Here is a 27,523-nt window from a genome sequence, read left to right as displayed (position 1 = left end):
TTCTGCAGGTACAGGTCTACGTACTCCGAGAAGTTTTGGGTAAGGGACCCTATGCCCGAAATGATGGGCCTCCCCGGAGGTTGCTGGCGATTTTTGTGAATCTTGGGCAGGAAGTAAAAAACCGGTCTGATTGGATCGGTTTTTAACAAGTAGGAGAACTCCTTCTCGCCCAAGATTCCTATGTCCTTGGCCTCGCATAGGATGGTTGTGAGTTCCTCTTTGTAGGCCGCTGAGGGATCCTGTGCCAGCTTCTCATAGGTGGATGAGTCACTTAAAATGCGTTGTGATTCTGAATAATAGTAACTAGTATCCATTACCACAACCCCCCCTCCCTTATCTGCTGGCTTTATCGTAATGCTAGTGTCATCTGTCAGGGATTTAAGTGCCTTTTTTTCCTCACTATTCATGTTTCCTCTATGTCTGCTCCCTTTTTTGGCTAGTTCTTCAAAGTCGTCCATAATAAGTTTGTTAAAGACCTCTAAGTATTGTCCCTTAAAATGGCTCGGATAGAAGCTTGATTTATTTCTCAAGTTTGAGTGCACAAAATTGTCCTGTTCGGGTGAATCAACAATATTTCTACCTATTACTGGTACTGCTTGGCCTCCTGCTTGACTCGTTATACTTTTGTTTAGGAAGAACCGTTTAATAGTTAACTGACGTAGGTATTTCTGAGCATCTATGAACAGGTCGTACCCACTAGGACCTCGTGAAGGTGCGACGTTCAACCCTTTAGCTAAGACTCTTGTCTGAGTCTCATCCAAGGTTTTGGAACTCAGATTGAAAACACTGCTTAGTATGCTGTTCTTTTCCCTACGTTTCCTTCCTCCCCTTTTCCCTCTCTGCCTCTTTTCTTTCCTTTCCCCTCTGATGTCCCCGACACCCCCAGATCGTCTAGGCATGAGAACCTGTTCTGTGTCTCTACTGGCGTCTGGGGGGCCTGATCTAAAAAAGATACCCCTGCCTTGCTTCTATCTATTCTTTCCCAAATGGGGCTTTTGCGTGTGGTCTGGTCATCCCTCCTCTCTCTTTGCCCTCTTCTCTCCTTTCTATCTTCATATCTCTCTCTAGATCTTTCCTCTCTTGATCTTCTGGGGGATCTGTCTCTCCTGGGGGAATGTTCACGTCTTGGAGAGCGATCTCGTCTAGGTGAGTAATCTCGTCGGTCTCTCCAATGGTCCCTCGGTTGTCTGTACTCCCTATTTTGGTACTGTTGTTCATATCTTGGTCTATAATAGTAGTCTGTATGTTTTTTGTCTGGCTCCCTTCTGTACTCTCTCTCTGGTCTAGTGGCTTCTCCCGTCTTATAGTTCGTATTTAAATATTTATCTTTACTCTTTTCTTTATTCTGATACTCGGATCTTGGGGCTACTGCTTCTATCTCTTTCCCCGCTTCCATTTCCTCTCTACTCTTAGAGGCTAGAGTTTTAATGTTTTTAATTGGACTTTTTTTATGGGGGTAAAACGATACTTTCATATCTTTCCCTTTCATAGAGCTACTTCTGTCCCTTTTGTTCTGTTCTCTGGTTGCAGATTTATCCCACTTCCTCTGTCTCCCTTCTCGGTAATCTTCCTCATCTCGTATAAAAAAATTTTTTTTATTGATGAGGATATTTCTCTCAAGGGTGTCTAACTCATCGGATAGTTTTTTATTGCGTATGTTGAAGGATGGGCAATCCATTAGTGGCTCTAATGTGGTCTTAACTGCATTAATTTCGGAGTCTAAGTTTTTTAGAGTTATGTCGTGATGCGATATTAGCAAATTCATCAGATCGATACTGCAAGTATCAAGTATTTTTTCCCACATACATGCATGTTCGATCTCTGATAGTTCAAATGAAGCTGGCTTATTTACCCTAAGGCCTCTCGGAACTCTTTTCACTCTAAGGTATTCCTCTAGATAGGAACGGTCTAGAAGAATACGTAGTTCTTTCTTCATTAATTTATCCAATTTTTCGAATTCCGTCTTAACTATGTCTGCAGCGTTAACTTCTTCTTTGATACTTAGCTTACTCTCCATATCGTTACTCCTGAGTGCCCTTTTTTCGAATACACTCTGTACAATAATGACTGGTTCCGAATCTATGGGGGTGGTTATTTCTTCTACCACCTCCATTTCTGCCATGGTTAAATCTGGGACTAAAGGGTAGCAGCCACCGGCACGGATGGTTTGTGAATATGTAAATGGGGAAGACCAGGCGCTTACCTTTAGTAACAGATAGTGATGACACCAATAAATGTGGTTACTCTCTTTTGTTGCAGAGTTATTCCTATGGTCCCTTCTGCTTCAACCCCTAAAAGGGATAATCCAAAGCCCTTATGAAAACGTGAGAACAAAAAATAGAGAAGGGGGAGCGAGGGATCAGTAGACACACACCAATAAAATCAACGACAATACAACATGCATAAAATAAATCCTGATGTGATTGACCGGCAACCACCCTGGACAGACTGACTCCACCTTAAAGACATCTGCCCTGCACCCTTACTCACACTGGGCCGTGTGAGTATTTACATTAGTATATAGATACCCTCTGAGATCCCCCTGCACTTATTTGTGGAGGGGTCAATATTCCGTCACAAAGATACCTTCTTTGGATCGTACTTACACACGGCCGTGTAAGTATCTATATTATTATCTTCTAATTCTTGTCCCAACCCCATTACATTGGATTTATTTTATGCATGTTGTATTGTCGTTGATTTTCTTTGTTCCAGATCTGATTAGAAAGCTTCTACCAGGATACTCGGAATCCCCCCTAACGCAGAAGACAGGTAGGGAACGTCTGCATTCGTGTGTATTTGCTGATAGTCACTTATATTCGCAAACCTGTCGGCATTTGGTTAATATGAAGAAGCACAGTAGTTTCCCATTATCCAAGAATTGGCTTCACTGTGGAGCAGCTCACACACCCACCACCCCTCCCTGATCTTAACGCTGCGGGAACAGTGCCGCTGAGCGTGCTATGTAATGAAAGCAAATAATGACGGCTATGCTTGTGCGACACTCACCGAAGCCCAGCGCTTGTAGAGACAATTTATCACGTGACCATACTGTGAATAATCTGTGTGGAGGGGGATGGGAGACTTCACCCACTGCGCCGTATCATCTGATCACACACACGACTTTGCTATAAAGATTTAAAATGCCTTCACTAAGTGTTTTGATTTCTTTATCTCTGGGTGGAGGAGTGGGGTGGTTTTTGAGAGTTTACTGTCATTTATATTGCATGTTAACAAGCTTCACAGTCCGTGCTGTTACATGCCGATCTAGTACTGTACTCTGGAGGGGGAAGGAGGCAAATAGTTGCTGTGTTCTGATCCACATTTTAGATATCAGCGTGGAACCACCATCTGCCTTCCAGCACCCATCTGCCTTCCAACGCCCATCCTCTGCCTGCACTGATTTTGGCTTCACGTAAGTGTTCCATACAGTATACTGACTTCACAATGTTTGCCAATCATTCCATCTTTACAAATTGAAAGATCTTTTTCTACATTTTAGGTATCAGCCTGGTCGCACCAATCAGCCTGGACCCAACATCTGCCTTCCAGCACCCACTGTCTGCCTGGAACCAACATCTGCAAAGATGAGCAACAAGACAAGACAAACTTCACTCCTCATGTTTTTTGGAGATAAAAACCAGGGACCATCACAGCGTGTTAACCAAACAGAGACTGTAGAAGATACTCCTCCAGATCAAGACACTCCGATAGCAACAAAGTTAATCCATAAAAGAAGAATTTTTCAAGACAGTTGGCTCAAAGATTTCACATGGTTAGAATATAACAAGGAATCAGATGTTGCATCATGTATTATCTGTTCGAATGTTGCTCATAAGACTGACGTTACGCCGCCTACACACATACGACACATTTTCAATGCACCATTTAAATTAGAAACTTTCAAATATCATGTAAAGTCTTCTCTACATATCAAGTTTGCCAAAATTTTGAGTGCACAAAAAAATCCAGAAAGCACACCAATGGGGCTATGTGTAAAAAAGATGGAGAAGGAAATGTTTCAACAAATGTGTGTTGTTTTCAATTCTGCTTATTATATAGCTAAAACCAATAAACCATTCAGCGACATAAAAGATCTGTTAAATTATACACGCAAGCTTGGCGTTCATGTTCTCGAACAATATAGTAACGATAAGCGGTGTGCAGAATTTGTCAAATTTATTGCCGAAAAAATAAGAAATGACATTGTCGCTGAAGTTAAAAGTAGTTCATTCTTCAGTGTATTACTGGATGGTTCCACTGATAAATCAACAACAGAACAACTTATAATGTATATGAAATATTGTAAGGACGGCTGCATTAAGGAAAAAATTTTAAGCATAGTTCCATTACAAATTGGTACTGGCCAAGGATATTTTGATGCACTTCAAGAAGAGTTACTTAAATATGGTCTTCACTGGCGAAACAGTGAGCAGTTGGTAGGCTTAGGGACAGATGGAGCTGCAAGCATGTTAGGCAGTGTTAATGGACTTGCAGCAAAAGTTAAACATGATGTGAAACATTTGATTTCTGTGCACTGTGTAGCTCATAAATTACAGTTATGTGTGCTGAAATCTGTGAAAGATGCTACTTACATTTCCAAAGTAGACAATGTTCTGATTGGGCTTTTTAAATTTTATGGAAGTTCGCCCAAAAGGCAAAATGAACTTGAAAAAGTTGCTACATCTTTGTCTGCTACAATTTTAAAAGTTAAACATATTAATCAAATTCGATGGGTCGCAAGCAAAATTGGAGCTCTCAAATCTCTTGTTGCTGATTGGAAGTCATGTGTTGTTCATTTGAAAGCTATTGTACAATCTCGAAATACAGTGGAATCCAACCAGTGCAAGGGATTTCTGAAGATGCTCCAAAAATGTAGGTTCTTAATAACCGTACATTTCTTACTTGATTTTCTTCCAATTTTTAAAAAGTTGTCCCTAATTTTCCAGCGAGAGAGTCTGCTACTTAGCAATGTTAAATTGCATGTAGAGCAAGCATTGTTTTCACTAGAGAAATTGGGACATACGGTAGGTGAGGTAGAGAAAACATTTCTAGACAATATATCTATGTCTGGAAAATTTCAAGAAGTTGAATTATCTGACCTACCGCAGGGAAAATTGGAGTATGAACAAGACAGAAATGCATTAATTAAAGCAGGCATAAAATGTTTAAAGGAAAGATTTTTGGACAATTGCTGCAAAGTATATGGTGCCTGTTCCATTTTTGATCCGGTTTCGTGGCCGTCTGGTAGTGATCTAATACATTATGGTGAATCTGAGATGAAGGTGCTCACTAGTCACTTTCATCATTTGATATCTGAAGATCCTCTGGCAAATGTTACAGAAGCGATTCTTTCTGAATGGTATGAAATTAAAGTTTTATGTAAGCATTTGAAGCTAGAGGATATTCTGAAATCAACACAATCACAAAAGGACAGGTTTCCGTTATTCATTAAGTTGCTTTCTATTATTGCAGTCCTTCCCACATCAACAGCATCATGCGAAAGGGGTTTCAGCGTCATGAATTCAATTAAATCCAAAAAAAGATCCAAACTACAGACTTCAAGTTTAGGTGATCTCTTGACAATATCAATTAATGGACCACCAATTGATTTGTTCCAACCAGACTGTGCCATTGATAACTGGTATTTTTCAAGCAAAATGCGTCATTTGAACGGTCATGCAAGTAGAGCAACTTAATTTATGTTGACTGTACAAAAATAATTCCACTTCTTTCTGTTTCTGTATAAATAAAATAAACGTATGTCAAAAACTAATCTTATTAGTTCTTACTAAGAATTTATTAAATTTGCAATGGGGCGGAGCTAGGGGCGTGGCTAGGGGCGTGGCTAGGGGCGTGGCTATGGGCGAGTAGATTTTTTGGGTGGGCGAGTAGATTTTTGGGTGATTTGTCGAACACTGTATATATATATATATATATATATTATATATATATATATATTATATATATATATATATTTATATGTGTATGTATATATGTATGTATGTATGTCTTTATTTATATAGAGCCATTAATGTAAATAGCGCTTCCGGGCAGTAATACACGTGACATAATCATATAAATAACAAATAATACAAATAACAGATCATGGGAATAAGTGCTTCAGACATAAAAGTGACATTTAGGAAAAGGGGTCCCTATCCCGAAGAGCTTACAATCTAATTGGTAGGTAGGAATAATGTGCAGAGACCAGAACTTCCTCCTAGTGTAAGTGCATCTGCAGGGGGTGGAGGTTAATGTATGAGGTGTCAAGTATCAGCCGCGGAGCTACTCATAGGCTTCGCTAAGCAGGTGCGTTTTAAGATGGATCTTAAAGGTGGATAGAGAGGGTACTAGTCGGATATTGAGGGGAAGGGCTTACTGGTTTTTTTAATACATTGTATTTGTTCACTATGAAATGCTACTTATATTAAGCTAATTGCTGTTTAATCAGTGACCCCTGCCAGACTGTGACCATGCATTCCATGTATTTGTAAGATACTTTTCTGATTGTTTTTACCTCCATTAGCTTTTTGTATTTGTAGTTGTAGCAAAGCTTTAGTCCAGGGGCTCCTAAACCTCCCATCAAGGACCATCATTCACACCTAGTTATAACAAATGCATCTGTAACACACTTGCCTGTGCTTCCTTTGCATATAAATTGCATACTCATTGGTAATGAAAAAAACTTGGTTTGTCACAAAGTTTTGACTGGGGGGAGGTTTGAGGAGCATTGCACTCGGCTGCGTTAATACCTGACTAGGTATTGTTAATGTAAAAGTAACATGCAAAAAATAAATCTTTTATACCAGTGGCAGGTTGCATGCATTTTGAATATGCCTAAAACAGTCGCTCTTTCACATATGCCATCAAATATGATGTACAGTAGTTGTCTTTTTATTATAGGACAAATAAAAAGATCACTTGTGAGCACATTCACATCTTAGGCAGGTCTGCAACCCTGCCTTTCACCATTATCCCCAGGATACAGTGCTTCCACTACAGCAAGGGATTCTGGGAAATTACATGCAAATGAGCACACCGTGTCACCTTTTGTCTGAAAAACCATTGTTACATGGAGCCCATATAAGCTATTGGTCAATGTTAACACAGCTTTAAAGCACATGGGAATCAGATGCAAAGCCAGAGAAACCATTCACAGACATGTTTCAACCTTAATGGGTTTGTCAAAATCTGTCTCTCTGAATATTATAGGACACATAGTTGAAGTGACATTATAGAACTTTGAATGTTCAGCCTGTTGTCAGTTCAGTAATTACTGATTCCAGGGATCTTGCTTCACTGAATTTGATGTACAATAAAAGATTGGAATTTAAACTCTGTCAAGTCCACCAGCTGGAACCCAGTAATCTGTGATAACAAAACTAGTGGAGCACAACGTGTATGGAACCTGCTGACAACATGTGAGAGCTTGGAAACCCAGACAAGCTGGAGCTCCCTATGGGATATTAAATACGATAATCTGTGAGTAGGCACAATCCACAAGAAATGTATTTAGTATTGAAGAAAACACCTCAGATATTGACCCATATTTACTAAACGGGGCAACTCATCTGGTGCTTGAAAACACCGTAAGTCCAGGAGGTGTCCTATGGCATAGCAGCACCTAGAAAATATTGGCTATTATCTCTCTTCAAAGACATTTTGGGTTAGACAGCATATAGTACATGTAAAAGACTGACTGCTAGGGTTTTATCTGGCAAGACAGACTTCAGGATGGATATACACTCCCCCTTTCAGATAGTGTTCTGCTAGATTTTACCTTGCTATACAGACTTATCGTTTGACCACAGTTAATGCCGAAATTATTATTTACAGCTGCAGCGGCCATTATTCAAACAAATCATGTGTTGTGTACATCGGAATACTGATGTCATGACGCGGGATGTCTTCCAACCTTACCACCTTAAGACACGAGTGCAGAAAATTGAATTTTAGAGGTTTTTTTTTTTTAAACACCTTAAATTGACACAGTTGCACAGTACTGTACACATTGCAATTCATTCATTTCATTGCACCCAAAGAAACAGAATCCATGAAATTCAACAAAGCAATCGCGATAAGCGCAGGTGCCTGGCCACGTTCATGCTGTGTGAAGTACAGCAGCGCACACGAAATCGGCGCCGTGATTTGTTTGAAGAACGACCGCTGCAGTTGTAAGTGGGACTATTTTCTGCCATAAGTATAAAACATTAAATACAAACTCCTTATGATTCCCATGTGCTCATCACCATGCTGCATTGAAAGTGCTTCCAACATGCAATCACTATCAATATTAAACAATCACTATCAATATTAAACAGTCACTATCAACATTAAACAAATAACCATTAACGGACACGGAAAAATCGTTCCGAAAAAAAAAAACTTACGAAAGGAAAAAATAATAACTGCAGAGGGTCGACACGATTAGAAAACGAGGAACAGAAGCGAAATAAACGGTGGTAGGGAAAGATTTCGTCAGAATAAATCTAACCCCGGTTTCAAAGAAAACCTTAACGTTAATAGAATAGCATACAGGATTTCATGATTCTAATATTTTGTATTTGTAAGACTGAATTCAAAATGCCATAGGAGGATGGATGCAAGATTCAAACATATGTCGTTTAATTGCTTGGCCATGCTACAAGAGAATACATTTTTCTGTTACTTAAGCTGCATCCTCTTCAATTTGTCATTTACATTTCACTATAAAAGCTGTTGCAGTGTGTATGATTCTTGCCCAATTATACTATAAGCTAAATACTAAGGCTACGGCCCCAGTGTCGGCTGCTGTGTAAACCGCGATCTCCGGTCTGTGGCTGAGCTGCAAGAGATCGTGGGGGGGAGGGGGGTGGCGGAGCTGTGGCAGGGGCGCGGCCATGACGTCACCCGGCTGGTTCACCCTCATTGGCTGAACCGCTGGAGGGGGTGAGGGGGGGGGAGTTCTGCGCTCTGTCGCTAGCTCTATAGACAATTTTCTTGTCTTCAGAAAATCTGGTCAAGCAACGTGGAGCCATATTGCGCGCCAGGGCAGCTAGTGGGCCGGGCCCAACTGACGGGTGGTTCTTGTTCCTGCAGCACACGCCATTGTGTGCCCTGCAGCATGTACTGGGGGCCTAGCCTTAGGGGCAAGAATGGAGCCTAGAGAAGTGGTTTTCTGAATAGAGTAATTAAATCAGTATTGCTGACCCGAGGAATAGAGAGGACTCTCGAAAGCTTGTCTTATAATATCAATTGTTAATCCAAATAAAAAAGGTATCACTTATACTGAAGCTCTGAATAGAGTAGTACGTTTTTAGTCTTATGTTCTTGTTGAAGTACTGAATATGGCCGGTGGAAAACCTCCAGGTTGAGTATCTCTAGAAGTCTATAAAAAGAAGCACACATGGAAATCTTTACCGGGCAATGCAGTCCAATGAAAACCAGAAATGAATTCTCTGTTGTTCATTCATTCTCCTCCCTTGCTCAAGTGTTATTTCTTTACGACTTATTTCCTCTGTTACCTTCGTATTAATTAACTAAGCCCATCACAGAAAATGTACATTGATCTAGCATGTGATCTAACTCTAATTCTAAGCAAAAGAGGTACACATCTGCTTAATCTGACCAGGAATTCATACTTTCCTTCAATTCCAAAAACAGAGCCTTGTCATTTCACAAAGCTCTGATTAAATGGGTAGACCTGGCTTTGTGTGATTCAAATGTATTCCCAAATGAAAATGCCAGATACTATATAATAGTAAAGAGCAGCGATGGAGAGACATTGCCCTTATACGAACTGTGGTTTTAGCATAGTAAATGGTCTGGATGATCCTCCATTCTTCTAACGCAAGTGAAGGGCCTCTGCAGCCTGAGGTTGGAATTGTTACCTTGTGTTCTGATTTACAATGTGCTAGGTCAAGAGAATCAATTATTACAGCCTAGGAGACCCTGAGATATAAAGTGATACTGAGATGTGAGAGTGTACAGCAAGGCAATGTAAAGATTTTACATGCTGGGACACGGTTTGGTTTTTAGCTCCGAAGTCATAGTTAGAGACATGCAAAACTTTCACCCAAGGTCACGAACCAGATGAAATGTGCCCTTTTTCAGCCACAAAAAAACCACACGTAGTTTGCCCTCGATTCGCCCAGTATTTTTAATACAGTTTCCAGATCCTGAAATAGGGCTTTATGAGGAGAGGACACGGGGGAAAGCCTTATTATAGGGCTTGGCTTTATAAAGGCTTGGCGAAACTGCTAATTCTTGGTGCAAATACGCAATTGTTGTGAATTTTTTTAAAGTTTGACAAAAAAACGACAACAGTTTTGCGACTGGCTTTTGTATAGTTTTGCATATCTCTAGTGATGAGGAGCATGTTGGGTGTATAAGCAGCTAGCAGCTGCAACTAATTAAACAAGCAGAGAGACACTTCTCCCCAGCCAGGAGGAAGCTGGGTGGCACAGTTCTCCAGGCCTGCTGGATGTTGGTCGCTGAGACTGCCTGGGTTGCACACCCAGGAAGAAGCAAGGACGCGAGTCTGCTGTGGAAGCAGGCCTGTCCTATGCAGGACATTGGATTCAGAGGGATTTCCTGGACTGCCGTGGGACCGAGTCCCAACAACAGAAAAAGACCAAATAATGTATTTTTGGGTGCGTAAGGACTGTTTATATGTTGTTGCTAACTGGGTGGGTTATTTAAAGCTGGGAACCAGTTTAGTTGGACAGCGACATAGAGAAGCTTATGATGTGAGTTTGTCTCCTGATAAGAGTAAGGGGCCTATGCAGAGAGCAGCGAATTTTCGAAATTCGCCATTTTTTGGAGATAATCGCGCAGAAAACAGCAGAAAATGGAGATTTCCGAAAATCGCGCCAATTTTTCATTTCTATTTGTAAAACTCGCCTCGCGGCTGGCGAGAACTGCAATCTCGCCAGTTTAAAATATATCCGTATGCAGAGAGGCGCGAACGGCATCTAGCGGCTGTTCGCGCCAATAAAATGGCGCGATTGTCTCCGTTTTGCCTCGCCAAAAAAAACTGGCGCTCGCGGCCATTGCAAAGGGAAAAAAAAAGGCGCGAATTTGTTTTTACATGTTTCCGAAGCGCGCATCTCGCCAATTTAAACTCGCCAGACGCATCCATGTTAAACATAGCAGAATTCGCACTTTTCTGCATATGGAGATTAAAACTCTCCAAAAAAGCTCCTTTTTATGAAATTCGCCATTTTTAAAATTCGCTGCTCTCTGCATGAGGCCCTAAGTCTTTATTTTATCATTTGTTTTCATAAAGGGATAGTGGGCCTATTATTGTGTTGTTTATCCCCTGTAAAATAAACCCTTATAACAAAATATAGTTTCCTGCCTTGTATATGGGACACAAGACCCTGCATTGTGATGGAGGCATCACAATATATATATACAACATACTTCTAGTATTTTTTGTGATGTAAAGCTAATATATATATATATATATATATATATATATATATATATATATATATATATATATATGTATATATATATATATATATATGTATATAAATAATAAATGTAAAAGCTAATATATATATATATATATAATATATATATATATATATTAGCTTTACATCACAAAAAATAATAGAAGTATGTTGTATTTGCAATTCATAATCTGCAATGAATATGGATAAACAATGTTTTTCACCAGCACTACGTCACACTGAATGAATGCCACTTTGCTGTATATACATTGTGCAAAGTTGCATACATTTTGTCTCTTCTCTATCCCTCAGTTTGTTTCTTGTGGAGTACGTTATGCTGCCACCTAATAACAAGCAAATGATTCTTTTGTTGTGATTTCATTTTGCAAAATGCACAAACTGTTTAATAAATCTTGTATCAATGACTGGCTTTGTTTAAAAATCCTGACGTGATTGAATTCAGACCCACGCACTTTAATTTACCCACTTCGTGAAGACTGAAAACAAAGCAGCTGCTCGGAAAACTGCCATAAGAGTTAGAGGTCAGCGCGATTACATTTCTCTGTATGATGTATGCTTCTGTTTCACTCTGGGTACATGCAAGGACCATTGTTACTTCCAGTTACAAAATATCTTAACTATATCTGGATAGGGAAGTGTAAAAAATATGGCTAAGATAAATTAATGTTCTCATTAAAGAGATAATCCAAGTTCTCCCATAATCAGCAAAGATCCTGCTTCCCAGGGTTCATTAAATGTCTGCCTTTCACTTTCAATCAATCTTTCAGTCAGTGTAACTCAACAGCAACAATGTATTCTTATATTACTAAAGTAACATTATCTATTGTTACATTTTGCAGCTGAAACTGCTGGGACTATTGACAACGAAAGACACAAACAGGAAAGTGTTACAAATATATTGCACTGCTGGGGAAGTGTGCTAAAACCTGCTGTAGAAATCCAAATAAACTCAATCCAAATAAAAAACAAGTTTACCAAAAAAAAAAAGGGGGTCGGAGATTCAGAGTTGAATTTAAAAAAAATGTAAATATCTAATACTACAGAACTGATTTATTTTGATTTTTTAAACCACAAATGTAAGATATTGCATGGATTGCTTCTTTAAAGCACTAAGAGAAAAGTAGTAACAAAGCAAACTACAAAGGAATAAAAGATCCATACAGAGTCGTCATTGTGGTTCCCACCTGAAATATATTCTCAATGTATTTCTTATCATAGAAGAAAAAATGCACACATGCGCACCAGAGATTAAAAAGTGGTAAATTATTTATTAATAAAAATTGACCGAGGGGATTCAACCCCACCTCAGTACATATGCGTCACAGATCTCGGTTTGGTTACAATGAACACAAACCATATAATTAATCAATACTGACTAATTAAGCTATATCCACAAACAGCATAACACACGGTATATAAAATAAAAAAGGGAGACAGTGTTCAATAAAACAGAATAAATTGATCCTGGATTTGACTAAAATAATAGTTAAACAGCTGCCTGAGGCTGACAGGGGGAGACGGAGACTTACACTGAAGCCCAGAGCGGGTTCTTGTTTTAGGAGCCTACTGGGGAGACGCTCCACACACATGCTGCAAGGGGATTTACGTTTCCAACACAATATATACCTGCAGCACGAGCGCTGAATTTCTTACATTATCCTCCTATTTCTTATCATTATGCAAATCAAAACAATTAGAGATTTGGTACACAAAGCAAATACAAAAAAACCAAAAGTAATTCAATAACAAATGAGTAGCAGCTCACTCAAACCCAGGCCGGATAACAGCAGTTCATGTAAATAAGGGTTGCTTTTCCTGGTAATGTACAGGTTAATAAAAGCTTCAATCAGACTTAGAACTATGCAACTAATTTTGACAGATTTATTATAAATCATTCTTCCTGGTAATGCACAGGTTATTAAGAATTTATATCAGTGTTAGGGACTCTTAAGATGTGGTCTGCCGTGTAGTGGCTCAGGGGCTTACAACACTTTGGCCAAAATGTTAAACTAAAAGACCATTTTATTTAATAGATATATATACATATATATTTAGGCACTGTACCGTGTATAAGTTTCACTGGGTGTGCACTGAGCTCTGTCTGTGTATATCATGTACCTATAAATATATGAAACTCACTTTTATTGGGCATTACAGCTTGCAATAAACCTACATGTTTGCAGGACCAGTACATCTACAAAACCTCCACAATACGGTAAAACGTGAACAAACTTCCTAGAATACCTAATCACACAGCAAAATACTTTAAATACTTAACTTTCCAAACTTGTGTGAACTCACTTAACACAGTGAAATATAATTCTATAATCAAAAGCCCCAGGCTTGGGAAAATTAAAGCATTTGTGAAGAACTGAACTCACCTGCAGCACTATCACATTTTTAGCACTAGTAAAGTCAAACCAGCAGGACTTTTTAAATGACTGACGTTAGTTGTGATGTTCATTTGTAGTGTTATTATTTAGTTCATGCTTACTGTATAAATGCGACATATGACTAATATATATCTCTTCTTCCTAATGTGTTGAAAAAATAAATGCCACCACAACTAATGTTTTTGAGTGTGTAACTTTTTATTGTTCATTTAAATATGCCCAAGCAACTCATCTACACTGATACTGCATATCAATCTCAAGTTATATTACTCTCTCCATGGATATGTACAAGAACTGAAAAAGAACGTTTTCGGCAACGTTAACCCCATTTAGTGGTGTGTGGGCCTGCAATGGATTTCTGTACAATTTATAGCATGCCTTTCCAGCACTAATTTTGTTTAAGCCACATTCTATGTACGCTGTTCTTTCTTCTGTGGGTGTTACTATGAAATTCCATTTAATCTGTGGACCAGCCCCCTTGCATTCTGCAGGCTGCTTAAACATCAAGACATTAGTGTGTGTATTTTCCCTTTATTACTGCTTTGTCCCCTGAGTGCCCTAGAGACTCAGTGAAGTGTGAACATGAAGTTTTCAACACCAAACTGTCTCTTTCAGATCTCAACCTGGAAGAACCTCCTAATGTGTTGCTACTGAGCTGGGTCATCTTTGTCACATCAGTCTTCTGGAAAGGTGCTTTGGAAACGAGTGAAGATAATTGACCCAGATCTGCTATAATTATCATTTAAAAGTGGATACTTATCTTTTTTTTTTTTTTTTTACTACTTGGAAGCACAGGGTCAAAACCCCTAAATCACATTATAAAAAAACTATGGCCAATTCAGGATTCCAGCTCCTTGGTTATTTTCTTGCTTTAGGAGGCTGGATTGGTATTATATCTACTACAGCATTACCACAATGGAAGCAATCCTCCTATGCAGGGGATGCCATCATTACAGCAGTGGGACTATATGAGGGGCTCTGGATGTCATGTGCTTCCCAAAGCACTGGGCAGGTGCAGTGCAAAGTCTACGATTCCCTGCTCTCTTTGGATGGTATGTAAAGAAATGCCAGAACACAGAATGAATAGCCTGTTCCAAAATGCTTTTTACACTGTACCTTACATCTTTAAGAGATTAGTAGTAGTTATATATATTTATATATATATATATATATATATATATATATATATATATTTATTTATTTATTTATATATATAAAGGATGCTCAGGATATTAAAACTCATTAAAAATGGGATTCAGAGTTGAATGGGAAAAAAAATGTAAATATCTAATATATATTAGATAATATATATATATATGTGTGTGTGTGTGTGTGTGTGTGTGTGTGTGTATATATATATATATATATATATATATATACATATATGTGTGTGAGTGTGTGTGTATGTATATATATATATATATATATATATATATATATATATATATATATAAATATTCCTGTATATTCATTTGCATGTCTTAGACAGGTCTGCAACCCTGTCTTTCACCATTATCACCCAGCACACAGCACTTCTATATATATATAAATTATGTAAACCATGTTGTTTACATTAGAATATTAAGATGTGCCATTGGTTTATGCTTTTGTACTTGTTGATGTTGCTAAACCCTTTGCTAGCATTATGAATAATTCCTTCATTACTCATCTAACATAGTGACCAAAGTTTGCTTTAGAAATGAAAGATCTCTAGAATTTCCTTCATTGTGAAAAATTCACTAACCGCCAATACAGGTTATCGCACCATACGCCCATGTTAACTGCTATTCAAATCTATGGCAGTCACCGTGGTATTGTAGTGCGATGACCGTACCTAAAGTTAGGGAATTCTGGCGTTTCTTTAGGTTCAGGTTTAGGATATATCTTCAGAACAATAATAGTAACCTTGTAGTGCGTATCATGTTGCCGTTTATTGGTTGCTAGTTTTTTCTTCTTATGTTTTGGGACATTTACCCATTTCAAGTAGAGGATGTTTCAAGTCACATAATTCTTCTGCAAATTGGCTTGTATATATTCACCGCAATTTACAAAGCTTATTACGGTAACTTTGCCCTGACCAATGCTGTAGGAGAAATGTTTCTTATTTCCATCAATGTAGGATCTGGACTCCGCACAATTATTATAATAAAGCCAGAATATATGATGGGAAACGAAATTAGCTTTTTAATATACCAGACTGTACAACTATCAGGTTGATCTAGCGATATGAGAAAAGCAATTAACCCAAATCGCAATAAGCCAGGTTAATGAAACACAGTACTCACACAAGTTGTCCTGGGATCCCTTGCCTCTGCCATACATCGGCTGGGGGCTTCATACCACTTCTCATTTAAAGAAAACAGCCAGTTATTTCTTTCTTCTAATTTTCCTTTTATATTTTCCATGATTTTTATTTCATTTTAAGTTTCCGCTGCATGGTGGGAAATGGGTCCATGGCGCTGCCTTAACAAGAAAAACTTGGATAAGACTTGCCACTCTATGCTATTTATTACACTTACTTGCTGAGTTGGTGGCCGATTTTTCATCCTGGTATAAACACACACCCTTTTGACCATATAATAAACATAATTAATAAGCTGTTGGTGCACAATTTGACCCCCACAATGTGGTCATAAGATTGACAGGAATATCAGTAGTGGATCACACTGCACACATGTTAATGTATAGCGAACATGTACGTATGGAAACATGACGTACACAAAACCAGACAGAGAAGATAAGTGGACTCTAAAGTTAATAATCATATTTATAATAATATTTATATAGTGCTGACTCTGTAGCCAGCGCTATACATACTGTAGCATTTTACAGATACCATGATAGAGTTAAATGGACACAGTCACAAGGAGAGCTGACGGTGGGTTCAGACAGTGATATTACCCACTGAGCTACTTCCAGTGTTACCTTTGGTTTGTAGAAAGATACTTAATTGGATCACTGTGAAAAGTAAAACCTACCAGAACCTTACATTGCAAAAACAAAAACCATTAAGATTTGTAAAAACAAAACAAAACAAATTGAGTTTTGGCAAAACCAGAACCAAAACCCTGAACATGACTAGAACCAAAACATGGGTCAAAGTGCCCACCCCTACCCACAATGCCTTTAGAAACATGAAGTTTAACTTTGGTTGCCATCTAAACCCATGTTGATATTGGCCAAGGTTGATTCTGTGCTGGTTGTTTTTTTCTTCTCAAAGTATTGTGGGATGTTTCTTCTTTCGAGAAAAAAGAACCATAAAAACTCTCACCATATATATATTTTGAGACATTCATCTGAGGAGCACAAGCTAAGTACTGGTAATAGAAGGGGCACAGAGGATAAAAGGAAGGGAATTTGGACAGGGCAAGACATTCTTAAAATGCTAATATTCCAATGGGAAACAGAACGTATGTAAATAAGCACATGGAGATAAAAAGTAGGTAAATGCAGATGAAAGCAACTGCCGAAAAAGGCCCAGACAACACGGTACTGTAAGGAATGATAATACTGGGAATGTCTCTGGTTTGCAGGTTATGTGAGTGATTTCACTAAGGGTGACACTCTAACAAAATAATATAATGCAGACTGAAAGACAGCGGCGGATTTCCAGATCCGCCCCCCATGGCACTTACCTGGTACCGCCTAGTCCGCGCTGCCGCCCTCTGTCTTTTTCAAATCGCAGCATCAGATGACGCTGTGGACATCACCAACTTGACATCCCACGTCAATGAGACGCCATGTGATGTCGCAGCGTCATTTAACGCTGCAGAAAGAATGCGGAGGCAGCAGGTAAGGAACTTCCCATCAGGCCCGATAAGCCCAAGAGTGCGGCCTCTGTGTGTGGGAGTGGACATTTTTGCCGCCCCAAAATTTTGCTACCCAGGCCTAATGGGAAATCCGCAACTGCTGAAAGATAAATGAGAGTACTTCAGGTTCCGTCTCTGTTACACTGAGCAGTAATGTGTGATTATAAAGGTTTCTCTGTGAACAGCATACACTTTGTAAAGCAGCCAAACATCTCTCTGCCACAAATATTGCTAATTAGTAAATCTCAAGGAAAAAGTTCATACAGTTAGGCCTCGGCCATAGCGCAAGCGTGCGCATTGGTGTGGCGTCAGGCTCGCCTCAAGCAGGAGAGATTTCTGTCCTGCAGGGAGAGGCGACGAGGAGACGTGTCGGGGCGCGGCCGTGACATCACAGGAGCTGGTTCCCCCTCATTGGGCGAACCGCTCACATGACTCAGCCGTCACGTGGCAAATTTAATCAAGGTTGTCGCGCGAAGTACCGGTCGCCCCGTCGCGCTTGTGCACGCACTCATGTGCGCACACTAGACACATTCACATTGGCGTCCTACTGTTTTTTTTCGGCATGAGCGACGTCGCTCGCGCCGTTTCCTGCACAATTAACGCAGCCTTACTTTCATTATAGTTGCCCAGGAACATTGATACACGACAACAGGGGGGGGAGTCCCGGGCCCGGTGGCTGCGGGGGGCCACGCTGTGCAGCGCTGGAAGTTGGGCCCAGCCAGGCCCAACTTCTGCTTCCCGCAGCCGGGCCTCTGGTTGCTGCCGAGCCCCAGCTCTCCCCAGCTGCTGTGTGCCCCTCTCTAACAGGCAAGGCCTCTCTCCTGTCGGTGCACGCCGGAAGCTGAGCGTGACTTCTTGGCAGGCCCAGCGTCTGGCGCACACCGGCGGGAGAGGCACGGCAGCAGCTGGGGATAGCCAGGGCACTTGAGGCCTCAGACCACCTCACAGGTAGGTGTGTGTTTTGTATTTTGAACGTGGGGGGAGTAAGAAGGGCAGAGGATCCAAAATGGGCCCGTTGCCCACATAATGGCCGCCAGGCGTCCGGGGTTTGCTGGGATTGTCTTTCTCCTCCCCTCCCCCTCACCACGAGGCAGCGTGGAGTTGCGTGCGCAGCAGCAGGGGGAGGAGGAGAAGGGTGGGCTATTTCAACCCGCAGCCCACGAGGAGCATTCAATAATCCAATTTTCCCACCCACCCATCCCTTGAAGAATGTTGTTATGTCAAACCATTTATGAATCTGTTAACAGATCCATTGTTACAGCTTTGGCGGGCGGAACTGTCAGGCCAGTCATCGTAGGGACACCGTAAATACCCGAAATGGGACTCCACCCGATGCGGATGGGCCGCCAGGTAACGGTCCCCCGGAGAAGATCGTGCGGGCTGGAGGCGCCGACACAGGAGGTTTACTAGGCAAACCCGTAGCCCGGAGATACGTGGCCAAAACCCGTAGTCTCCGGAGTGGTGGCAACCCTGAGTATATATCCTTGATAAACGATTTGAAAGATGCCTTTTAAAGAAGGAGTGACTCAGTAAGTACAGGCGGGCCCCACTCATATGGCGGGTTCGGCTCCACGCCCCCGCCGAAAAAGCGCAAATCGCTGAAAAACGGAACATAGAATTTGTGCGCTCTGCACAAAAAAAAGCTACTGTCACATGACCCGTCGCCATGGCAACGCAGCATTAAATGACGCTGCGGGGTCACAACGTGATGTTACATTGCGTCATTCTATGCTGGAAAATTAGATACGGGGTGCGAGTACTGGGGGGAGCAGATAGTGGGGGCGCAGCTCCAATAGTTTGCGCACCCCTGGCATAGAGTAAAATCATACATATAAGTCAATCAGAGACTCTGCAAGGGGAGGTCCCAAGCAGGCTTTATATACACTTATAATTTTCATTATCTAAAATAGGTTGCTAGGCAGAATATAGTGACTACCCCTTATTCTAAACCTATCATCTTAAAGGTCACTAAAATAAGTAAAAACTGGGTTAAAACAGCTCAGTACAATGAAAAGGTATGTTAGGATACATTTTATCTATAACTTAGTATAACTGAAGAATTAATTATTATCACCCTACTTCTGGGTGTTGAGCCATAAGCCCGGCCTTGAGTGTCTACTGCTAGCGAAACTTAAACACGCAACAAGCACATTCTTTCCCACAGAAATGCATTCAGGAACACAGCATCAATAGATGATTATGAGACATGACAAGACAGACAAAATTAATTCAGAACACTGCTAATAATTCATCTGCAGAGACCTCCCCCTACCCCCCCCCCCCAATCTATTTTAACAGTATGTCGTCCATTTCAACAGTATGTTAATTTCAAAAGTATTATTTCAACAATTCTCTTCTGCGCATGCGCGGAAACATGACTGAAGTCATGAAACAGTACGGCCGTATTAGCGGAACGCAGAGAAGCAGTGCTCTACTGCACAGGCACAGACTCTATAAACAATTACACTGAGTTTGAATCAGTGGAACCTGGTTCAGCTCCTTATAACCTTCGGCAAGTCACTTTACACTACCGACACACTTTATTGAAGTGTGGTCGGTACCGCAAGCCGGGAAATCTCCCGGCTTGCTAGTGGCCGCCCCTCGGCGTGCCGTGCGTCATAGACGCGCGGTCACGCGTCATCGGGAGCGTGCGCCCCCTGCACGCGTGTCCAGGGGCTCCCCGAGGGAGCCCTGGTGTCCCGCGATCGCGGGACAGCGGCAGGGGGTTCCGGGGGACCCGGCGGACCCGGCAGCGGTAGGGAGAGCGCCCCGATCGGAGGGCGCTCTTCCGCTGCTTCGGCGTGCGCCCGTCACACTCGGGCGCGCGCCAGGCTACTGCTGCGGCACAGAACGGGAAAATGCTCGAATAAACTGTGCCGCAGCAGTATCTCCCTATGCCTTAAATATGGATTGTAAGCTCATCTGGGCAGGGACTGTGTTTGCAAAATTTCTCTGTGCTGCGTACCGCGCACTATCCTGTAATTGTGAAGCGCTTTGAGTCCCATCGGGAGAAAAGCACTATATGAAATCAAGTTATTATTATTCTTCGATCCGACGCAGACACTAGCAGAAAATGTCGTTGCGTGTTAAATGATCATTTCCTTTGAATTTATACATCACCCCCAATGTGTACTGTTTTTTGTGCTGTTCCAATGTTTTATCCCTAAATTAAGTTAGCAAATTCTCTCAGATCTTTCTTGGCATTCACTTAAATGTAAAATTCCAGTAAGAAAGTTCAAGCAGTTCTGCAAGGGAGGATTTAGAAAAACAAAGAGATTATTTTAGATCTTTCAGCATTCTCAGCTTGTACACAAAGGAATGTACTTTGCTTTAGTTTCACAGCAGCATAATGACATTACTGCTATAAGACTGTGCTCTGATGTTGGCAAGTTTCTTGTGTTTAACATCACTTTAATGATATATATTAAAATGGGCAAATTCTCCGAATATTTGCTGCAGTGGAGATATCTCTGATTTCACAGAAGAAAGCACTGTATTTCTTATGATATCAGACATTATTTCATAAAGAACATTGTATGTTTTCCTTTAAACGCTGACAATCATTATTATTGTTTTGGTGCCAAGATGTGATTTATTTTCTATTTTGTTTGTTACAACTAGTAACCAGTCTCACATACTAATGAAATGGACCTCTCCCACAAGTAGCAAACCACCTACCATTTATAACACACATGTCTTATCTGATCATTTGCTCCATAGCTTTGAAAAAGTCAGGGCCAAAAACCCAGCTATATGATGCTAAATTACAAATATACCAGTACTGAAACGCACAATTTTGATCGCTTTCAGTTAAAGTGGCAATCAGAACAGCCGGAAGCTTTCCTGGGGCTCAGGACTAGAATCTATACCCTGGACCTGTGCAGTCTTCCCCATCTCAATCTCACTCTACCCCCTCTTCCTCTCCCCCCCCCCCCTCTCTTTCTCTCTCTCTCTCTCTGTCTCTCTCTCACCCCATCCCACACTTCCCTCACTATCCCCCCTCACACACACGCTCCCTTCCTTCCTCTCTCACACTCTCCCCACCTCCTTTCTTTTTCATCACCGACTCTCAGCCCCCTTCTCTCACACACTCCACCTCTCTCACTGTCCCTCTCTCCCCCCTTTCTAACACACTTTTCCCCTGCTTTCTCCCCCTCTCACTCTTCTCCAACTCTCACAGTTCCCCTCCCTCTCTCATTCTTCCCCATCCAATCTCACTCTCCTCCCCTCTCTCTCACACTTGAATCCTCTATCTCACTTCCCCCACCTCTCGCTCTCTCCCTCCCTTCTCTCTCCCTCCCCCGTCTCTCACTCTCACCCATCGGTCGGCGGTCATAAAAGTAATCCCCCCTTCTCTCACCCCCCTCCTCCCCGCCTTATCCCTCTCTCACTCCTACCTTCCTCTCTGTTTCACCCCCCCTTCCACTCACCCAACCCTTCCACTCACCCAACCCTTCCACTCACTCCCCCTTTCTCTCACTTCCCCCTTTCACTCCCAGTCATCTGTTGGATTATATCACAATGAAAGATGTGATCAGGATGAAAAAGATTAATTTACCATTGAATTAAAATGAGTGTATTTTTTTTTTTTAACATATTATCAGGGACATCATCATAGTGCTACACATTGGATAATAACATTGAAATACCATTCTCTGCCGATGGATGTTGTAATGTACATCTTTTTAATTCCATCTCTATGGGGTAAAATACATGTGGGAGGTTGGATTAAGGTTATCATGTTCTCTGAATTTTAGCAGACAACATTGTTAAACAAGGTAAAAAAAAAGTCTCCAGACACTAATTTTTAGACGTTGATGATTTTTAGTAGAAGTAGAATTTAATTTATCCATGTATTTGTCAAAAGTAGTGGTATTACAGGAGCAATCCAAGATGGCAAATTTGTTTTCAGTTTTTTTTAATATATATATATATATATATATATATATATATATATATATATATATATATATTGTGACAGAAACCAGGGGTTGGTAATAAACTCCATATACAGGGCTCCCAGGATACTGAACAGTTTCTGTCCGGTCTAAGCTGAACAGGGCAGCCTCGTGGTACAGGCACTCCATTCCACAGTTTGTCTGCTGCCTGTTTTCTGTCACCTGTCATGCTGATTAGAGTTCAGGTATATAAGACCTGTTTCCTGTTTCCTCTGGGCCCCGCCCAAGAGCCTGGAAGGCTGCTGAACTGCAGAGGGGTGAGAAAGCCTCTTTCCCAAATCGCTTCATTCATTCTGTTAGTTTGTCTAAAGACTGTAAAGGTACTTATTTTGTTGGTGGAAGTGGACAAGCCACTTCCAACTCTGAGTCAGGGACATCTAAGTTTAAGTTATCGCTCAGACGAGCAGCTTTTTGTTTGGCTTTGTTTTCTGTTTAAACTGTGGCAGTCTCAGTGCCTGGGACTGAATAAACCAGGCATAGCCTGTTTAAAGGAACAGTACGTGACGTCTCATCATTTAACCTACCCTAAAAGACCGTGTTCTAACAGTCCCGGACAGACGGCGGAGCCCCGGAGTAAGCCGTTTGTCACAATATATATATATATATATATAGCAACTGTAAATATTACTGTATGCTCATTTGCATGTCTTAGACAGGTCTGCAACCCTGTTTTTCCCCATTATCGCCCAGCATACAGCGCTTCCACTGCAGCAAGGGATTCTGGGAAATGACATGCAAATGAGCACTCAGTGCCACCTTTTGTCTCAAGCTCGTATTACACAAGCCAATCCTCAAGCCAATGCATGCTGTTTTAAACACAGCTTTTAAACAGAGGCTGGGATGAGATGCAAAGCCATTAGACCTACTCACATACATGTTTCAACTTTGATGGGTATCATCAGTGTGAGGCTGGTCTTAATGGCAAAGCAGGTTTGAGACTAGACTAGGTAATCACCACTGTCATTAAGGTTATGGTGGGTAAAAAAAGTGACAAAAACCCTCCACAGTAAAGCATAAAGCAACTGTAAATATTACTGTATGCTCATTTGCATGTCTTAGACAGGTCTGCAACCCTGTTTTTCCCCATTGTCACCCAGCATACAGCGCTTCCACTGCAGCAAGGCATTCTGGGAAATGACATGCAAATTGCAACCAAAAAGTATCCTTGTAGTAAAGCACACGGGCATACCAGGAGAATGATACAAATACAAAATGTATTGATAGAATAAAAGCAAGGGGAGGATTAAAAGAGGAGGGGGACTCAAGCTACCAATACATGTATTCCAATGAGGCAAACGCACATAGAATGGTCAAAATAATCACCAATTATAATCAACATAGGCAGCCAGAATCATTAGAGGCACCAAAAAATACTGGTATATATAGCAGGCATATATCAATCTGGTGACACTTTGGAGTGGGAGTCTGTGGAGGGGGACCCCTACCGATTTCCATCACAGGAGACTTTAGCTCTTCATATTTTGGTCTTCAACATCTACACTTATTTGGTGATGTATTTGCATGACCAAGGAGAAGCGAGCTTCCCCCCCCTCTCCTATTACCCCTCTACATAAAACATACAAATAACGAGAGGACACATTTATGGAGGTAAAAGGCCGCGGCTTATTTATTAAACACAAATGGGGATAGCGTACCACCTGTCCGCGCCAGAATGCTCAGAGCTGGGCAACCCAAAGGGGGCACCCGGAAGTAAGTCCCGGTGACCTGCCCCCTCGCTTCAAACCCCCCGGTTACCAGCCCTGAGCCACTTCTGGCGGGACAAGCACCTACCCCCCCCCAACTGCCGCCACGACAAAGCAATTGGTCCACTGACCCCTCCATCATAATCTTTTCTTCCTTGTTTCAAATATTCTCTTACTTATCTGCAAAATAAAGAAATGTTAACACTGAAAACAAAATTTTTTTTTTTTTTTTTAATTAACTTAACTTAAATTAACAGTTCCAACGCCAAGGAACAAGTGACAGTTGCTTGTTCCTTGGTTCTAATTTGAAACCCAACCGCCCCAACTGACTCCCCGATCGTGCTCGCGACCACCAGACCAGATGCGGGGGGAGCCGCACCCCCCGGTCAATTGCTGTTGCCACCCATACAGGCTAGGCCAGCTCTATCTTTAAGTTATGTGGTTTCTAACATGAAATAGACAATGTTGCCTTACCCTGCATTCATTGCTTCAACTTAGGCATTTCTCCTATTTTTTGGTGCACAATTCTGCAGTTTGTGTCACCAGATTGATATATGCCTGCTATATATATCAGTATTTTTTGGTGCCTCTAATGATTCTGGCTGCCTATGTTGATTATAATTGGTGATTATTTTGACCATTCTATGTGCCTTTGCCTCATTGGAATACATGTATTGGTAGCTTGTGTCCCCCTCCTCTTTTAATCCTTCTCCCCTTGCTTTTATTCTATCAATACATTTTGTATTTGTATCATTCTCCGGGTATGCCCGTGTGCTTTACTACAAGGATACTTTTTGGTTGCAATATACATTTATTATCCTTTAAGCACCACTGTCTACTGACATATTATCATACACCAAGACAGTTTCAGGGCAACAGTCACGTATTGTGTTGACGCGGTATATTCTGTGTTTCCTCCCATATATATATATAGAAAAAGATGAAAAGCCGGCACTCCAATATAGCTCATTTAGATAGGTGCATGTCCCATAATAAGTAGATAAACATACGATACCGTTCGCACATGAATCAGCAGACAGCACTCAGGTTTGTGAAAAATAAACATATATTGTAGAAAAAATGACACAAATCACTGATTATATATATATATATATATATATATACAGTGTTCGACAAACCTATACATTTGCTCGCCCCGGGCGAGTGGATTTAACCCCCGGGCGAGTAAATATTGGCCCAAGCAGCACACGTTTGGTACTAGGTGGCGAGTAGATTTTTTTGTATGGCGAGTAGATTTTTTGGTGATTTGTCAACCACTGTATATATATATATATATCACTAAAGCAGGGGGTCTCTGGAGCTGAAGCCCATTTATTTGAGCTCCAGGGACCCCCTGCTTCTGGAGATACTTACCTCCGAAGAGGGTGCTAGTAGAAGCTCCAGCTGGGCAAGCAGGGCTTTAAAGTTTAAAGCTCTCCCGTCACATGGGCCAATAGGAAGCCGCACAAATGACATCGACGCTTCCTATTCGCCCGCAGGACGTGAACTTACAACAGCGGCCATATTATGAACCGTGGCAGCTGAGGAGAGCTGCTTTCCGGCACCTCATTCAGAGGTAAGTATCTCCGGAAGCATGGGGTTCCTCCCCGGAGCTGAAATGAATGGTGTTCAGCTCTGTAGACCCATGCTTCAATGCTATACATATATATATAGTGAGGAGGCGGAGCATTGATCGTGGGCTTGATATTAGGAAGCAGGAGCTAACACTAACACAGAAGGGATTTTATCTTCAGCGTGCCAGGAGGCATTGCTATCCCACAGCAAAACCGGACAACACGTGTAAGGAACCAGTTGCGTGTCCAACAAGGTCTGCAGTCAGTACACCATATCCAATATCTGGGAAGGGACATTCTCTATTGGTGATCTTTGAACTCTGACTCCTTGTGCCTCACGGCTGTTCATGGACTGTATCTGGCATAGATGACTTACCCTCACTGTTTGCTTTATTAACCATTGATGCCCCACTTTCCTGCCTCTGATCCTATACCTCACACTGCTTGTTCACTGCTACATTTTGCAACCATATGTTTTAATTGTATGCTTTTTAATCTCACCTGGGAACATAGGTCCATTTGACCACTCTACCTCTCAATAAATCTAATTTATTTTTTCAATTACATCACGGAGCTGGCGCTTCTTTCTTTTTGTTTTTTTTGCGCAAATATATATTTATATTTTTATATATATATATATATATATATATATATATATAGCTAAAAAATCAAGACGGCTTGGATTGCCTCTTTAAATAAAGCCAAGTGCTATCACTCCAGGCTCCCTATTGAATGTTTGAATGTACTGTGACACGTTTTTATCCTTGTCCTGGTACCTTTCATATAAATAGGACTTAATGCTTCCCTGGCAAGGAAAAAAGAGCTTCACAGAAAACTAAACCCTTCTCGTTTCAGGCTATATGTATGCATATCTTTATTTGTATAGCGTCATCCATGTACATAGCGCTTAACAGCACTAATACATGTGACATAGTAATAGGAGACATCAATGGAATAAGTGCTTCAGACATCAATGTAAACATTAGGAAAAGGAGTCCCTGCCCTGAAAAGCTTACAATCTAAGTTATATATATTTACTAAGTGAGGTTAACCCATAAGGCTAGAGGGGGTGATGTAGCAAAGTTTTCCTGATTGCAGAAATAGCAGAAGAGAGGGAGCGCAAAAACCCTATTTCGGGGTCTGGATTTCTCAATCCTGTGAAATTTCCCTCTTTCCTGCAGCATCTAAAATAATTTTTATGAATTGTTTAGGCTGGTGAAGCATGGCCAAATATTTTGTGTAAACGTAAAAAAATTTTTTTTTAAAAAACATCTCGAAAAATTTACCAAACACAGTTGGGACACTTTTGTACATCTCTAAAAAATGATGCATTTGCCATTCATTTTATTTAAATTGTGCATCTCTCAGTGTCAATGTGTCAAGCTGTGTTGTCATGTGTAGGTGTAGGTTGTGTTTTGGGGATGCTCTTTGGAACAGTAAGAGCACATGATTGAATAAAATGTAATTCTGTGTCTGTACTGTCATTGTTCTCACACATCTCACTGCTAAAAAAACTCAGTCTGAAGTAAGCGTCTCTGGCTGTCAGATCATTGTCGGTTGCATGGAACTTGCATACCCTTTTCTTACATTAAACACAACTATAAGCAACAAAAATAAAACGCTGATG

The 27,523-nt window shown here is 41.0% G+C and overlaps 1 protein-coding gene and 1 long non-coding RNA gene across 3 annotated transcripts in view; one reads left to right on the top strand and one right to left on the bottom strand.

Annotated features, from left to right (window-relative positions):
- LOC142497387 (uncharacterized) overlaps positions 1-16,285 on the bottom strand; it is a 37,701-nt gene extending 21,416 nt beyond the window's left edge. Inside the window, exon 1 of the long non-coding RNA XR_012802245.1 lies at positions 16,138-16,285. This is a non-coding gene — a long non-coding RNA (uncharacterized LOC142497387). The remainder of the gene's footprint in view (positions 1-16,137) is intronic.
- The window catches only part of CLDN19 (claudin 19), a 32,484-nt gene continuing 19,314 nt past the window's right edge, over positions 14,354-27,523 (top strand). Inside the window, exon 1 of one of the 2 annotated variants that reach the window (XM_075605107.1) lies at positions 14,354-14,904. In XM_075605107.1, coding sequence (XP_075461222.1) covers positions 14,682-14,904 — 223 coding nt within the window. In that variant the 5' untranslated portion in view covers positions 14,354-14,681. The remainder of the gene's footprint in view (positions 14,905-27,523) is intronic. The other variant, XM_075605106.1, reaches the window with a different exon arrangement.

Source organism: Ascaphus truei, chromosome 6 (genome assembly GCF_040206685.1).
Source record: "Ascaphus truei isolate aAscTru1 chromosome 6, aAscTru1.hap1, whole genome shotgun sequence".
NCBI lineage: Eukaryota > Metazoa > Chordata > Amphibia > Anura > Ascaphidae > Ascaphus > Ascaphus truei.
The sequence above is the reverse complement of the archived record's forward strand: the minus strand, read 5'-3'. Positions and strand labels throughout refer to the sequence as shown.